Source organism: Stigmatopora argus, chromosome 16, assembly GCF_051989625.1.
Source record: "Stigmatopora argus isolate UIUO_Sarg chromosome 16, RoL_Sarg_1.0, whole genome shotgun sequence".
Lineage (NCBI taxonomy): Eukaryota > Metazoa > Chordata > Actinopteri > Syngnathiformes > Syngnathidae > Stigmatopora > Stigmatopora argus.
Genome location: NC_135402.1, coordinates 5,060,360 through 5,077,855, shown reverse-complemented (window position 1 = coordinate 5,077,855; position 17,496 = coordinate 5,060,360). Strand labels below are relative to the sequence as shown.

The window sequence follows — 17,496 nt, the reverse complement described above, 5'->3', positions numbered from 1 at the left end:
CATGACCCACAATTCCTTGCGCGCTTTGACGGGAAGTGCGAAGGGATGTTGCGATTGATTTGGCAGCCTGTGTAAGAACGCCGTGGTTGGAGCAGAACGCTTTCAAAATCCTCCGATCACCCTTTCATATTTAAAAAACGTGTCACGTTTTGTGCTTTATTTTAAATTGTGTGGCCGACGATGGTCTGATTTGCGTAATGCATGGTAAAATCGTTTTTATTTTAAATCTGGTTATCGTCAGCTGCTGTGATTAAATGGCTTCCCGAGCGACTACGTGCCACCGAACGGCCACACAGCTCGACTGAGGATGGGAATACTGGAACAGCGAGGCTGCTTTCCACTGCGATCGAAGCCCCACAACGTCAGGGGATAAACAGATAAGCTTAAATACGAAATGTCATAGCGTGTGAAGAGCTAGCCTCTAGCTAGCTGCAACGAGAGATGGAACAGAGCACCGATGTGTTTTCATCGGAATAAAGCCGCTAAATAGGTACAAAAGAGGACTACCCGAAGAATGCTATTATAGCATCATCGATGGGGTGTCATTCATTCACATGAACAGCTAGAAGCAGCCCGTTTTCATTATTTCGAATCAAAATCTCATGTTTCGGCGTCATCGACACAAATTTCCGTGTTTGGATGCTGCAAATAGACACTCAGCCAAAACATCTCGATTAAGCTTCAAATTTGGTATCCTGTCGTTTTGGACGCCATGAGGAAGTTCTTCGATTCCCGGCGTGAGTTGGTCAGCTCCGGACCAGGTTCTGGAGGAGGTGGCAGCAGCTCCGGGTCCAGCCATGCCGGAGGAAACTTCATCGGACGAGCCTTCACTGTGGGCCGCCACCAAGTCACCGTGGAGGAGATCATCGCCGAAGGTGAATGGGAGCATTTGTTCTATCGTCTACTCGTGTTGTCAGTGTAAAGCAGTGTTGTTTCCCCAACCGTTATTTATCAATGAATAATATTTGATATTTAAACAAAAAATTCATTGCACATCATCAGCTAAAGCTAGAAAGACAAGTCTTTAAAGAGCATCTTGAATATTAATTTCTAACTGCAGTGATCTTTCATTTTCTGAACCACTTATCCTCACAAGGGTTGCGAGGGGTGATGGAGCCTATCCCAGCTAACATGCAAACTCAGCACAGTGATGACCACACTGAGATTGAACCATTGACCCCAGAACTATGAGGCAAACGCACTAACCCTTCTGCCCCAACCCCCCCATGCACCCCAAACCCAGTGAATTTTTTTAATAGATATTTTTTTCACCATCAAAATACCCAAACATTTTCATGATGAAGAGCATCACTTCATCTCTTTTGCATCCTCTCCAGCATACTGACAGTCGTGTTGACAGTTTCAACACAGTCGTCTTGACAGTTTCCTGAAAGCCTACCCAATGCACTTTGCTTGGCCAATGAAATGTGAATATTTGCACATTCATTTGGTGTGAAATGTGGGTATTTAATGGTAATAACAAAGGTGTGTAAATAAGTAATCTCCTATGGTATTAGTTGACTAATTGACCAGCATCAATACTCCAAAGCTGCATCTTTGACAAGTACACACACAGTTTTTTGTTTTTAGTTTATGGAATACTTTTTAGAGGGGCTGGTGGGGTTTTTAATGTGTGGCACATCTGCCTCAATGCGATTGGATTTAGTCTAAATTGCTGTGCATGTATAACTAACAACTTGGTTTAAAAACAGTGCAATATCTTTAAAGATGTTTATTGTTGGTGCTTAATCCTTACTAGGATGAAAAAAACTGTCAAAGTTTGCTTCACAGTCAGGAAAGCTGCTTTGGAATCTTTTTTGGAACTAGGAGTTCCCCCCTTCTTTCTGCCAGCATTAGTCATAGTTCTAATAACATGCTTATGATGATTGTCCGTAGACGTTTGTGTGAATTGTTTATAGAACTGCAGTGGTAGCTGGAATGATGCTTTGGGGGGATCTTAGTTTCTCTGCCCTTGTTTTAGTAGATCCAAAGATGAAAACTGACTATGTTGTCCATCAAGCTCCATCATTGAATTTGAAGGGGGAAAAACTCAATTAAAATTGGACTAGTGAGATCATTTCATTTTGCTTGACTGAGATGGGACTTTGGCTGTTTATAAGATTAACGGTATTAACATTCCCATATAGCCACGAATATTTTTTTCAAATTCAATTCACTATTGTACGCCAGGCTGAGCAGGTAACATCAGCTTGAAATTGAAGACGAACAATCGGGACCAAAGTGCGCCCAGTGAATTTGTGGTCTGAGCTGCAGCAGATGGCAAGGCCGCCATGTAGGCCTTTACAGTACATAAACCCCAGAGCAAAGACATGACTAATGCATTATGAGGGCTTCAACCATTTATTTCTCCTTATCATTTTGCTTGTATTTCGTGTACGGTTTGTATTCCATGATGAAAACCTGATAAATGAGATTGGACATGCACAGGCTTTATTTTTTATTTTTTATATTTAAATGTGACTGTTTTATTGTGTATTTTAACATAACAGGTGGCTTTGCCATTGTATTCCTGGTGAAAACTAACCAGGGTGTGCGTTGCGCCCTGAAGAGGATGTACGTCAACAACGAGTATGACCTGCAGGTTTGCAAATGCGAGATTCAAATAATGGTGAGTAGCTAAAAATGCAATACTACCTTCTTTCCATCACTTGCATTTGACATGAAGCCCATACATAAATAGAGCTACCATATATGCATGTAAAGGTGTTGTTTTTCACAGCTGCAAATATCAGGTTTCTTTTATTGGATGGATGCTGAGTTCAAGAGGTGTTAATTTTCAAATGTTTTTAATTATATGAAACACAGAAATGTTCTTCATTTTTAGGTTAATCTCATAGATATAAAGATTCTCGTGTGATGGGCAGAATGTTGCCATCGAGCATCCATATCATGACAAAAAAGGAGAAAAGCAAAAATTACCATAATTGTTTGATTTACAAAATTTAATTAGTACTTCTACTTCACACAAAAAAAAATGGTAGAGCGAGAGTTACACAAAAGCGTTCTCAAATGAGTACTTAGTAGACATAATTCAGGCTATTGTCCATTTTAACCAAGTGATGGTTTCCATTCCTGTATTCTCCCTCCCGACATTTTAAGCATGTTAATTTTGATCCTGATCTTTTTGTCTGCGCCCTTACAGAAAGATCTTATGGGCCACAAAAATATTGTGGGCTACCTAGACTCCAGCATCACCGCTATGGGGTCAAGGGACGTGTGGGAAGTCTTTATACTGATGGACTATTGCAAGGGTAAGTGCCCTCAAGTAAAAGGGTGATGCTGTAATAGGGTAACATTGTCCGTGGAATTAATTTGAGTGGTAGAGTTCAGACGACAACAAAACAAGGGTATAATTATTTGTACTGCGTTTTACTAGGTGTTTTTTCTCACTTTGCTGTCTTTTGCAACACTAAATATTACATTTTGTTGCGGATTGCCGTATCATTTATGAAAAGCCTTGCCACTTCCTGATTGGCTGTTAAGACAAGCACTTCTGAATGTTAGCACGCTGATTTAGGGGCGCCATGTTCATTCCACGCCCCTGTGTGGTTCTTCACACTGAGCAACTCCCTAGTGTGAAAGCGTCTTAATGCAGAGGATGGCTTTTGTTTCCATAACAACAAGAGACAAGGCTAGGGGGGGCATTTGTTAAGATGCAAACTCCGGAAAACTTAATGTAATCTGGGAAATCAATCTTTGCTGGTTTGTTGTTTCCTTAGCAAACTCAATTCTCTAATCCTGTAGTCCAGGGCTGTCGAATTTATCTTTTTTCGCGGCCGCATAGAAAATATATCACAGTTCATTACTCTCCCTGTAATTTCCTCTTGTGTTTTTAATGTATTTAAAAAAACTGCTCTGCTTTCATCTACTTGAATGAATGAGCCCTTTAATTCTATAGGAGTTATCTTTGATCCAGCTCTGGTGTTAGAAGGTGGTGGGGGTACCTAATGAAGCGTAAAGCGAATATTTTTACCAGCGTGACTCACACGTACACACTTTTAAGTCGCCTGGAAGATTATACAATGGACAATAGGTATATGCGCTCTTTCAACTTGTTTATGATGATTTCACAGGTGGGCAGGTTGTTAATTTGATGAATCAAAGGCTGCAAACAGGCTTCACAGAGGTGGAGGTGCTTCAGATCTTTTGCGACACCTGTGACGCCGTGTCTCGCTTGCACCAGCGCAAGACGCCCATCGTCCACAGGGACCTAAAGGTGACACGTAAACAAGCAAATTGTTCTAATACGTCAAAACGGACTATTTCTGTTGCAAATTTTTAATCAGGTTCATCATGCAGAGTGCTAGTGATGGTTCATCTTTGCACCACTTGGAGACATTTGCCTCTAAAATGTTCATGTCGTCTGTTTTATGTCCATAGGTGGAGAACATTCTCCTGCACGATAAAGGTCATTATGTGCTCTGTGACTTTGGCAGCGCCACTAACAGATCCCTGAGTCCACAGAATGAAGGCGTTGCCGCTGTGGAGGAAGAGATTAAGAAGTGAGTGTGTCCATTTTTCATGTTGGTTACACAACTGGACTTGATTCAAAAATAAATATTTCTTTTTTATGTCTGAGTTTGTATTGACTTGTTATCGGTTTACTTCAGGTACACTACTTTGTCATATCGTGCACCTGAAATGGTAAACCTTTACAACAACAAGATCATTACCACCAAAGCGGATGTCTGGGTAAGTAATGATGTCATTTATTGTCTGAGAACATCAACTGATTGTAAAAGAGATCTCAAATGTGAACGTGTATTTGCTAATTGGTTTTAAGTATAAGTTTTTTCTAATTATTAGAGAATTATTTTTATGTTTTTTCATTGCCCATAGGAAAATACACGCAGGCCATAATAAGATTACAATTTAATGTGCAATAAGGGACCAGAAAAACATTGTCTCGTGGGCTTCAATTGGCTCCCAAACCGTATGTTTGATTTAATTTAATTTAAATTGAGTGCCCAATCTGCCCAATTTGTGTTTTTGGCATCCATGAATGTTACCTTTATTGTCTGCAAACAACCCCCTAGATAATGTTTTAGAAACAATAATGCATGCCTTTCCTAACCTTGATTACAATAAAGGAAAAGCATGGTCATTTTAGGTGATTTGTTTGTGTCTACACTGCTTTAGATGCAGACATTAAGTTACATAATTCCCTCTTATGAAAGATTGCTCTGCTTGCATTGTGCCACTCATAAGGGAGCCATGCATTGAGAGCAGGCACGGTATACTCTATTTTTAGACATCTATGCAATTGGACCTGAAATTTCCCCCCCTTCTGGACAGCCAAAGGCAGGCTCTTGTTTCACATTATTAAACACAAAGGCTTCATTAAGAATGTTCAAATAACATATGAAGCCTGAATTCCTCTTGACAGTTCTTAAACATAGTGATTTGTTATTAATAAAAAATGCATTGTATTGAAACGAGTGTGGTTGGAAGCTGAAAATAACATGGCCTGTTTTTGCTGTGGTGTTTTGATATGGGTTTGGTGTTTTTGTTGTGACGGGGCGTGCATGTGGTGTTCCTTTCCCCAGGCGCTGGGTTGTTTGCTCTACAAATTGTGCTTCTTCACCCTGCCCTTTGGTGAAAGCCAGGTGGCCATTTGCGATGGCAGTTTCACCATTCCGGACAACTCCCGCTACTCTTACGATCTCCACTGCCTCATTCGTTAGTCCCTCTTAACACTTTTATGAAGCTAATATTTTCCAAGTCGTGCTCTTTAACAAAAGCATGGACTTGTGGTTTAGTAATCTAGTAGCCCCCCCTGTCTTGTAATAGCCTGATTTATTGGCTCTTTGTTATTTCTGCAGGCTACATGCTCGAGCCTGACCCAGACAAAAGGCCAGATATCTACCAGGTGTCCCACTTTGCTTTTAAACTGGCACAACGCACTTGTCCTGTTCAGAATATGAAGGTCAGTCACCATTTTATTTTTATCCTGTTATTGTCTCTGAGCCATTACAGCAAATATTTCAATAACAATACCAACACCAATCCAACAACCTGATAACATTATAGGCTGTGTGGCCTCTTTAAATTATGTTCTTATGATTTAATGTCCTTTCTCTGCTTGATTCAAGAATTCTTCAATTCCTTCTAAACTTCCTGAGCCAATCAAAGCGAGCGAAGCAGCTGCAGCCAAGAAGAGTCAAGCCAAGCCCAGGTAAGTCTCACCTCATGAAATTACCATTGAGCTCGTGCTAATCGTTGTAATAAGCACCAAGTTTATAATTATAAGGTCTCAGTCGTGTCATAGTCTTTAAGTAGTGTAACACTCATCTTTGTCAGTAGGCTGACAGACCCGATCCCCACCACTGAAACTTCCATCACTCCTCGCCAGAGGCCCAAAGCAGCTCATACTCAGACCGCTGCCGGCATCCTTCCCATCCAGCCCGTTGCCCTCACCCCTCGCAAGCGGGCTAATCTCCCAGGTGGGGCAGCTCAGCCTGTTGGTACGTGGCTCACTTTTACTGCAATCCATTGCCAGGTGTTCAAATGGCAATGTGTGGAAAGGCCACAATCCCTTTAATCCGTAATGTGCGGTGAATGTCACCATTCTCAAGAGAAGCAGATCAAGAACGCACAAGAAGCTAGCATCAAAAGTAGTATTCGAAATTAAAGTCTCTTAAACTCATGCCCTTAAATGATACTTTCAGTTGATATTACGTACGCTATCAAGGGCTTGAGTATATCACATTGTATAAGGGTGCACCATGTGACCATTTTCATTGTGACTGTACAAGAAGCATGGTTATTAGTTTTAGGTGGAATTTTTTTTAGAGTTTGTGTTCAGGTGGATGGTTTAAAAAAATAAATTAATGCAGTAGAAGAAAAGTTGTATTTTTTGATTGCTGTAATTTTGTAAATATTGCTTTTTATCATCTTTAATTTGTATATATTTACTTGGTGTATCATTTTTGTTTTTCCAATTCTAGGTTTTTTTTGGTCGTTTTGTTTTCATTAACAATAGTAACCTTGGGTTGCAGTCAGTGCTACTGTTTTGAGTAACACGAAAAGCATATTGTACTTCAAAAGTTTGCGAGCAACATGACCATGTTATCTGTGACCTCCCACAGGTGTGAGCTTGAACCTCTCGCAGCCAGCTGCGGCGCTCCAGTCACAGAAGGCACAGACTTGTGCTTTGCCTCTCCTCCAGTCACAAAACAATTCCTGCCCAGCCACAGTGGCCCAGAAGCAGGTACATAGAAATGGCAAACCTTTACCTAGCTGTGTTACGTAGCTGACCGCCCGTGCAAGCAATTAAATTTCCCCTTTATGCTACACAGCCTCCTGCCGGAGCAGAAGCTACCGCCAACGTGGTGGCGCCCGTGTCCAAGACAGATACCCAAGCACAGCCGTCCACAGTACAGCAAACGGCCCCGCCGCCCTCCGCGGCTCACGCCACCTCACAGCAGGCGGGGCAGTGTCCGTCCAGCCCGGCCGCACCTCAGCGTCCAGCTAGACGCAAGTTGCCCGTCCAGGCTCAGACACCTGCCTCTCAGGCGTCTCCCAACAAATCAGCCGCCGGCCAATCAACAACCGAGCAGCATCCACGGCCGACGAGTCAGCCATCGGTCAACCAGGCTCAGTCGGCCGCAGCGGAGGTCAAGCAAACAGCAGCTGAGACCGTGAGGATTATATTTAACTATAATTTGTGTTTCTTATAATAGATCTTTTGGCCACTATGATCCCGAGTAGCGGGTGTTAAGTTGGGATTTTTACTCTATAAACACTGTTTGTGGTTAAACATGTGTATTGCCTCAACACTGTCAATTCAGAACTCTGTGCTTATCAGTGTTTATCTCTCAATTCAGACTCCTCCTGCATCCCCTAAGACTGGGGGGTTGCAGAGCCCCAAACATGTCCCAAGTGATGTCACAGCGAGCGCCACCAATGGAGGCAACGGAGGGGCCTCATTGGCAGCTGAGGAAGACGCTGTCCAGTAAGTACTGTCACTTTAAGTCTGGAAAATTGCAAGAGATCCTAGTCACTTACACTTTTATTTATGTTCTGTCAGCAGCACTCAAGTTGGCTCCACCCAGCCTCAAACTGATCTAGTCCAGGACCAAAACAATGTCCCTGCCTCCAGCGACGACACCACCGTGCCGCCCACGTGGAACCCGTTTGATGACAATGACAGCTTCTCCAGCTTCACCGCCGAGGAAATCAAACCCAAGGAAGCAAAGCCTACTGGTAAAGCATCTGTACTGATTCCCACGTGGCTTTTTTTGGATCATTAATACATTGGCTTTCATTGAAGGCACTAAACGTCCAATCAATTTTGAATGGGCTGACGGGGATTGTTACATTCTGAAAGGCTGATGTTTTATAGAACCGCCCTCAGAGTGTGAAATTGTCTGTGGGGAGTTGATACCAGGCTTGCAGCCATCAGATTTGGAGAATGCAGAACCGGACTCTAAAGGTATTCATTTCAGATGATAAAGCACTTCTACTTCTACATTTTTGCATTTGACATTGTTACTATATTTTAGCTGAAAGACCGTCCACAATCGTTGATGTGGATTCAGGTGCGTCACTGTTGATCGTCCCGGATCCATTCCACACCCTTGAACTGTCTAACGCACCAGGTAACTTTGCTTTATATACACTAACACACCTGGTGGTTGACATGTCCACCTCAGAGTAAAGAAACTGCTTTGGAATATGAATTTAAACATGAGTTCATATGTCGTGCACATGTTCTTTTGTGTGCTTGTGACCCTAAGGAGTACGGTAAAAAAACATTTTAAAGAGCGCCATAGAAAAACGATACATCGTATGATTATCATTTATCGTAGTTTTTATTAAGTTTTTTTTGTGTAAACTCCTTGCCGTTCCTCAGAGAAGCTTATCGAAGGACTAAAATCTCCAGACGTATCTTCACTCGTGCTTCCCGATCTGCTGTCTCTGTCGGATCCTTTTGGTGGATCTGTTGAGGACTCTGCAAAAGGTAGCTTTTTTTTATCAACCCAGGTTTTGGTACTTTTTTGTAACTATTTGAGGAGACACTTTAATGGTGTTATTCTTGCCATAGATCACATCACTGCAGATACCTCCTTGCTGGGATGTTCTCTGATCTCCGGTATACCCGCGCCTCCGGTAGCCGCAAGCAGCGCAGCCTCCTCCTCAGTGTCCTCCGCTACGTCTGCTTTAGACGATTTCGGTTTGCTGTCTGGAGATTCTGCACAGCCAAATCCATCAGGTAGGTGTGTGAAATTCCCCTAGCAGGTACTCCAGAGCATTATGTTTTCTGCAGAGGATAACTAAATGACGACTAGTCGCCTCATAGAAATATAGTACAATTATTTGAAAGTCTGTTAAAGTACTGATTAAATTTGACATTGGTTAATGCACTGTGTTAATGCTAATGATACTAATTTGGAAGTCACAGGTGTTTAATGTATATGTTAGCTCCACGTGAATAGGATATGGTATGTGAATCCTCGATGTAAATCCAGCCTAAATGTCATCATTATGAGTTGTGGCGTGTGTCACGTGCAATTGGAGGAGAATCATCGGAGTGGCACAATTGCAGCTGCCCTTTAGTTGTCGGCCCGCTGAACGAAAGTGTTTGACTGTCGCTGTCTGAGGCGACTGTGAATCAGAGCAGAGTGTCTGGCCACCTGCTGCGTAATGTTAAGTCAATGTGCTGCAGGGGCTGTGCCATGGCAAGGCCTCATCAAGCCAGGGCACTCATTTAACTCATGGGCTGCCACTGATGGCGCTAGGTCTCCAATGCATTTAACTGGGAGAAGCTAGCAGCAGCAAATGATGGCTGACAACTCTGCCACTCAAAATGGATTAGATACAGAAATATGAACATACACAGCCAGTCCTCCTAGTTTAAATGGATAGAATGTCTGTCAAGGGCCTATGGGAGACAAATGAGTTATCTACTATGAAATTTTGTAGGGGGTTGTTATTGCGTGTTATTGAAGGTTGGTGCTTTTTTTTTCATTTGAATTTGATTCATTTAGTTTTTAATGAACATATTCCTAATTTATAATGGTATTTAATCATTAAAAAATATTTTAAATGGTTTATAATATGCTAATTGTCTACGTGGGTACTTAATGGGATTGAGTTTTATTTTATTGGTTAAAAATGGTCCCTTAAATAAATCCTTTAAGCTACAGTCTTTCACTTGAAGGGTATTTGTGCTGTTTGTCCCTTTTTTAAATGAGCACTCATTTTCTGCAGACTCTTCCATCCTCATCTCAGACTTGGAGCCCCAGCAAACCGAAGCGGCCACAGGGGATGAGTTTGACCCCATCCCCGTAACCGGGCGAAAGAACTCCCAAGGTATGTTACTACAAAGAGCCATACAAAAAAAAATGACAGGATCCCTTGTGCTTTTCTCACACCATCAAGCTAAGAATGACCAAGAGAACCATTTGCTCTATAAAAGCTCAATTCTCTCTCTCTCTTCTCCGTCCTTTTCCCTTAACCCTTTCGGCTTTCCCTTCCCAAACTCATTTGCTCAACTGCCTCACGCCCGCCCCCCCTTCCGACCCGCCCTCCCCCCTGTTTCTTCCGGCCAGTTTCAGGAGGCCACTCGCGCAGTAACAGTGGCGGCTCTGAATCCAGCCTGCCCAGCTTGGCCCGCTCCCTTCTGCTGGTGGACCAGCTCATCGACTTGTAAACCGTAACCCCCTTCCCCGCCGCCCGCCCCCCCCATAGAAGCTGTATACTGAATTGGAATCATGTCATAGCTCGCATAGGGCTACCATCATCATTCTTGTGCATCTTCTACCCCTCGCCATTCGCTCCTTTGCCATCTTCGCCACTTTATCGGCTTCACCACTTCACCGTTCTCTCACTTTTTTCCCCTCTCCATCTTCATCCTTTCTCAAGCTTAACCTTTGAATATTACATGATGTCTGGTAGCAAAAACAATAGAACATTGTGGTCATGTACAATAGGCCTAGTGCTAAGTGGTTGTAGTTCATTGTGCACAAGTGAATTTGTTGTTGTTTGCCTTGATCAGATTCCCCTTCCACCCTGGTTTATTTGCATATGTTAAGAGCTTAAAAGTTATATTTATCAAAAAAACACATCTAGTAAGAAGGGAAAAGACGACATTTGCTTTCCAATAATGAATGAATGGTAGTAAACCCACTTATTTACACCAAGGAGAAGCAATAAATGTTCTATAATCAGAAGGCAACATTTAAAGTCAAGTCTTCACGAACAAGCCTTCTTTTGCACCTTAGCTTGTCTGTCAAGCATCCAGACTTACAAAAAAAGGAAACTACCCCAATTAATGTCACATTTAAAAGCCTCACATCTACTGCTTCACTCAAAAGCGCCACTAACATAGTTTTCTTTCATCTGGCCCTAATGTTCCATTATGAAATGAAATTATATAATAAGGTAATTCATCATTTTGATCAGTAAAAGGAAAGCTGAAAAATATCCAAGTGCCGGCTGCTGATGGGTTTAAGGTTAAATAAAGCTGCTTTCATTTGTAAAGTTACTGTAAAAAGTCTTTTCCTCGTGCCATTAAATGATATGTAATTCACATGGGACATTGTGCAGAAAAAAAAATCCCTAAAGCAGTCTGTTTTGAAGTTAGCAATAGGTTAATTACAGACAGCATTTATAAGAAGCTCTTAGGAGCATTTAGCAGTGTGCCATATCAATTAAAAATGCATGTTTCTGCATATATGCTAATAGATTAAAAAAAATTATAAAACAGTGCATAAATAGAGCAGCTGTTGATATTGATTTTTTTTTGCAGTTTACTTGCTCTCCTGACAATTTAGTAGGAAATCATTCAAATAATGACATAAAATGGCCCAATGTAAAAACCTGTGGGACTGAAAATTGCCTTCTGTCACCAACAACTTAAGTAGAACTTTGATTCAATCATGCTTAAAAGTCTATAAGGCACTTATTTTCAAACAACCAGTACTGTAAAACAGGATGAAAATGAAATTATTGAATGTGCCAGGTTATGGACCAAATTCCCCACTAGGTTGGGCTACTAAACTGTTAATACACTTCCACAAGTGGTAATCAATGTATATGTCTCTAACATGATGTAGTTTAAACAAAAAAGAAACTAATGCAAAATTATGTGGAAATTCAGTGGCCACCTTTTCCTGACTCCTACTAAATCCTCATGAGACCAGACTTGACACTTTCATTTTTTTTCCTCCATCTACTCCTCTTTCTTTTTACTCATTCAACCCATTCATGACATCCTGCCCCATTAGTGTAAATACAGTAGTCAGCCCCTGCCCATGTACATAATGACATCACTGTCATATAGCTTTACTTGTTGATATATACATATATGATATATGACTTTGTTTCCTGTCCATAAATGTTAATATGAATAGAGTGTTAGAGAATGAATGTAAGAAATGCATATTAGGCTTAAAAATATCTATAAAGAAATCTATACAATAGATAATATTGAAAGAATATCAATATTTCATTCCTCTTTGTGGGCTGTGTGTGTGTGTTTTGGGGAAGTTGTTTTTGTTTTTCTCTAATACGGTATGTTAACTGTGCGACTCCTGTTCAATCTCCTCTCTTCCTTTGTACAGTGATTTCATGTGTTTACATGGACTGATATGAAGGACTATATTTTTATTCCAAAAAAAAACTGTTTCCTTGCCAGTGAGATCCTTTTTATTTTTTATTTTTTTGTGCGTGTGTGCTTGTCCCGTTTCATTTCTTCTGCCAACCTGCTTGGGAGGGAAAACATTGGCTTCGGTAAAGTTTTTAGTTTAGCTTTGCTGATTTTAATTGTTTTGGAAAAGCATGGCGGTGTCTTTGGGTGTTTTGTAGCTGTCCAGTTTTTGTGTGTGGTCTGTGCGTGGATGTGTGAATTTTTAATACCTGTGTTGTTGTTTGCTTAAAATATTGTGAGAGGGTCGCTCCTGAAAGCACAGAATTGCCTCAGGTGGAAAAAAAAGTAAGATAAGTTTGGTCAATGTGCACTCAGAGGAGAAAATTATCTCATTTGCCGGGCAACGGTAGTTTGCACCAAGAGTGCCGCCATTAAAACAAAAAAACAATTAAAACATCCGCTGGTTTGGAATATGGGGAAAAACGCATGGATTCCCTTGCGTATGTTTATTATAAGGGAGAGCAGCACCCAATTCATTACTGATACTGCACAACACTGCCTTCTGGTGGTTGAGTTACAGAATAAGTATGACAACCAACCCTGTTCTCCCCAATCAAATTTAGGGAATTTTATGGACCCCAAAAATGTGACTTATAACTGAGCCTAGACCTAGAACTTGAATCCCTGGAAAGATAAACAAATATGTCCTTTGCACCATTGCAAAAGTTGGCAAGAGTACATTTCCTTTATAGTTTCCTGCCGGCATGGGTGCCTTTTGAATTAGGTGGGTCACTTTCTTCAACTTATTAGTTTCATATTCTATGGATAGCCGTCCACTTTAGATGCCATGCATCACGCGATCACATTTGACCAAAATGCCCCCATAATTCGTCTCGCCGTCTGTAGTGCGTCATTCCAATTTGTTAGCAATCAGGCAAGTGTGTTGTTCCAGTTTTCTAGAAATCACGCAATCTTGACTTGGAAAAACAGTTGAAAATGGCTACAATTACCCCAAACTGGCTGCGTCAAATCAAAATGGCTGGTTAAAACAAGTCTAATGTGCGAAGATAGAATAGTCCATTGGATGAGAAGGCAATCGATGTTGAAAGCATACAATTGTCCTCTTTGTATAGTGTCTTTGTTGTTCAGTATCCGTTTTCTTGTTTCGAGAAGACTCCTCCATATTTGGAAATGCAAAATGTTTGTACCCCAAGTTTTTGAATCCAAAACGCAGAGACCTTGTTCATTGCCCTCCATTTTGTCAAGAATCATTGGCAGTTCAAACCTATGCAACTCCCGAGCATGGCACTTGAAGCACGCAAGTGACAAGCAGGCAGTGCAATTCACGCCGAAGCAGAAATCCCCTTCGATGTAGAGCTGATGTTTTTTTTTCCCCAAGTCCCCTCATTTGTGATCATGGCCCACAAAGTCGTCAGCTGTGCTCTCTTCTCTCGTGATCCTTCTATTTTTGTGACATCGTTCTAAAGGGGTGGCCAAATAAAATGCAAGTGTGAACATCAGTGTGTGGGACTGGTGATTGATTAACATTCATTACTATACTTTTTTAATAGCCGTGTCTTCAATACCATCGATGGTAATAGAGGTCCAATTATGGGTCTTTTTTTTACCATTTGATTGTGAATTTTATTTAAAAAGTTTTCATCACTGTCAACTCAACCAGTTTGAATGTGTTGGATTTCTATCACCATCAATGGCAGGCAATTCATTTAAAAATAGTCAGTAAAATAAAAAACCTAAAATTGAGATACTTCTAAGATATGTAGTATCTTTTTATCAAACTCTCGAAAATGCAAAAGATTTACAGTATATTCATGGTATATCTTCATATTCTGCATTCTGTATTCTGTATTTCAAATGGCTTTTTACATTATCTTAGCTTTTGGGATGGTCACTTTTAAACAAAATGGAAAAATAGTTAAAAAAAAACAATCCAATATTATAGTGTCCAATGTACTAATAACCATTTTATTCTATCCATAGAGCTGGTACATTCTAATGAGGTAAGAACAAACATTAAGACCTCTTAAAGTGTCAAAAAAGTCCACTTTAATTTCTGGCTCATTTCATTTTGCTCTCTTTTTGCTTTGTCTTTACAAGTGTCAGACATTTATCAGAAAAAAATGCCAACTCTGCATATTTCCACACACAGACCAGCAGGTAGCGCTATGTAGTGACCCACAAGAAGATGCTGATGGGATCGCAACATCGACGTGGATCGCCAATAAGACGCAAGAGGACACCATGGAATGCACGACTTGCGCCCCAATGAGCCCCCCCACGCCCGACATCTTCCTCCTGGCTCCCTTCAAGAACAAGCTGGCGGTGAGCAACACATTCTTTACCCGCGAAGAACCCGAGTCCCCCCCCGACGTTTTCCTCCAGGCCCCCTTCGTCAAAATCGGGGAGCACGCGCTCCTGGGCGGACGACGCCCCCCGACGGTCCGAGGCACACCTCTGCCCCAGCAGCCGGTCGCCGTGCACCGCGTGGTGTCTCGAGTGGGGCAACGAGCCGCCGTGGGCTCGGTGGCCGTAGGTCCGCTGCACTCTTGGACCATCGGGGGGCGGAGTCCGGACGACCCGTTCGGCGCCGCGCCGTTTCGGCCTAAATGTTCCCCAAAACGGCCTTGATCACCATACAGTTTGGACTCTGCCCTAGAAAGCTATATAGTTATATTATATAAGCTATCGTTTTTTTCTTTCTAATTATTACTCATCATTTGGAGTTTTTTAGCAGTATTTCTGAGGCAAACTAATGCTTTACACCAACAAAGTCAGCTCGCTACCTCGCTCTTGTTGTCATTTGTGCATCAGAATTTGAGCACAACACAACAGTTACATTTCACTAAAAGGGAAATAAATGTTACTGTACTCTAAAAGGTAAGTTACTGTATATTACCTGTCACATAACAGTGCATATGAGAAATTGTTTTTGTTCTTTTTGGGGTTTTTTTGTAGTTGTGGCTGCACCAAAGAAATGTAATATCCCCAAAATGGCACATTTTCAAGAAGTTGAATTCATTCCTATTCTATGATGCAAACTGGAACTTTATCAATAATTTGAAGATTGTTACAGCTGTTTTCAAATTGTTTTATTTCACTTTTGAAACCATGCCATTGACAAACAAAGCCTAATAATGCACAAATATTAGACAATATAAGTATACGTTATCTATGCAAAATGTGCTTAGGGGTAGTTTCCATGTTACATTTTGTATTGTATTAAAAGGGACATTTTCAAACACACACCCAAGCTTCCAATGTCATTGTGATTTTACACTTACCAGTTTCTATTTGCCGAAAAAGAAATTCTCTCATGTTTGGGTGGGGACAAATACATGAAAATTCAAGATGCTGTTTCAAGATTACTTTTTTTTACTATTTTATGTTGAAAATACTTTATTTCCAAGTTTCATACGAGAAAACCCAAAAAGCAGCCATGTTGATCTATAAAATTGAAATTTCTGTTTCCTATCTTTGCCATCTTGGCCCAAGTCACTCCAGTACCATTTAGTCGTTGATCATTTTATTATCATTGACCATGTTTTCAGGGCCTTTGCTATATTTTCTCATCTCCATGGCATCGACGCTGGACTCGACTTTTATCGCCCATTTCCTGCATTCAACCAGATACACGCCTAAGATGAGGTAAAATTGCACCGGACTTTCCAAAATAATGAAAAAACGCATGTGGAAAAGATATATGCAGTTTTAGGGTTTACTATCTACTCCACCTTTTGTATGATTTGTCCCACGAGCATCTACAGCTGCTATACATTGCAATCATAAAAGTGCAGGAGGGAAAAAAAAATCATTTTTTAGTTTAGCTCTTGTCTATTTTTTGCTGTTTGTTGGTATGTCATTTTCATCCAAATTAAGAATTAACATTCTGGAAATTCTTGAATATCTTTTTGATGAATTAGATCATACAGTAGTATTTTTATTCAACACAGTCTGCACTCACTGTTCAATATTTGAACACTGACCCAGAAAAACAAATTTTTCCTGTCAGTTTTGTGGAATTCAGACTTCTTATGTCACGTCTTCCTGATTCGGAAATATAACTGTTCCCATTTGCTACCCAAGTCTAATATTTTCTCATATTTTGCAATGGGCTTCGTTTTTCTTTTGGCAACTGTCACGTAAGCTCTATCTTCTTTGGATTCATTTTTCCGACTGTTCCAAAAAAAATGATTTACTCATAAATTTGGCATTTCTCCTGCATTCAAATAAAGTGCAAAAAAACAAAAACAAAATCATCTATCATCGCTTTAAGACAGACGATTGTAAACGGGTAGAGAAGTATTTCAATTTTCAGTCATCTATCACTACCAGCTACTACCAGACGTAAAGGGCAAAAAAAAATGAGCCGCACGCTGATTTTTCCAGACCAACAAACCGCAAAAATCTTGTGACGTCAAACACGCTAGCCAAAAAACCATTTGTTTTTCAAAGCACTTCATGACAGCTTTGGAGAATTTGAATGATTGTCCTCCCTCGTTGGTGGTCAGGTTCAATGAAAATAATGCAAATATAATTAATTATTAGTCATTGACACCTTTTTGGGGGGTTTTAGTTTGCCGAAAACCACAAGGATGTTTTCTTGAAACCTCTCATTATAACTGTGTTAGGGGATTCCTGACATCTAAACACCCAAAAGTAACCACCTTTTTTTTTTTTTTAGAAAAGGAGCTCAAGCAAATAAATAAAATTCCCACTTTACATCACTAAACTCCCATTTTTAAGCTAAAATATTGACTGCATATGACAGTTAATTGAAGTGAATGTTATTTTCCTTCTGCTTAAATTATTGGCCCACTCTTGCACATTCTTAAAAAAGTTCAATCAGTTATCTGTTCTTTGTT

The 17,496-nt window shown here is 40.7% G+C and overlaps 1 protein-coding gene across 1 annotated transcript; it reads left to right on the top strand.

Annotated features, from left to right (window-relative positions):
* Positions 1–2: 2 nt before the first annotated feature.
* LOC144091107 (AP2-associated protein kinase 1-like) lies at positions 3–15,879 on the top strand. The gene is made up of 20 exons (XM_077623152.1): positions 3–875; positions 2,511–2,629; positions 3,164–3,272; positions 4,095–4,237; positions 4,402–4,523; positions 4,632–4,713; positions 5,568–5,700; positions 5,844–5,947; positions 6,114–6,196; positions 6,325–6,485; positions 7,110–7,235; positions 7,318–7,661; positions 7,848–7,975; positions 8,054–8,226; positions 8,366–8,455; positions 8,526–8,621; positions 8,876–8,983; positions 9,068–9,235; positions 10,234–10,335; positions 14,784–15,879. The coding sequence occupies exons 1-20, from the start codon at positions 713–715 to the stop codon at positions 15,260–15,262; spliced, it is 3,033 nt and encodes a 1,010-aa protein (XP_077479278.1). The 5' UTR covers positions 3–712; the 3' UTR covers positions 15,263–15,879.
* Positions 15,880–17,496: the final 1,617 nt, after the last annotated feature.

Excerpts from the sequence above, each read along its gene's own strand:
- LOC144091107 (XM_077623152.1), top strand. The coding sequence starts at position 713 with ATGAGGAAGTTCTTCGATTCCCGGCGTGAGTTGGTCAGCTCCGGACCA. Across the intron at positions 4,524-4,631 it reads GTGGAGGAAGAGATTAAGAA|GTACACTACTTTGTCATATC; the intron begins GTGAGTGTGTCC and ends GGTTTACTTCAG. Across the intron at positions 6,197-6,324 it reads AAGAGTCAAGCCAAGCCCAG|GCTGACAGACCCGATCCCCA; the intron begins GTAAGTCTCACC and ends CTTTGTCAGTAG.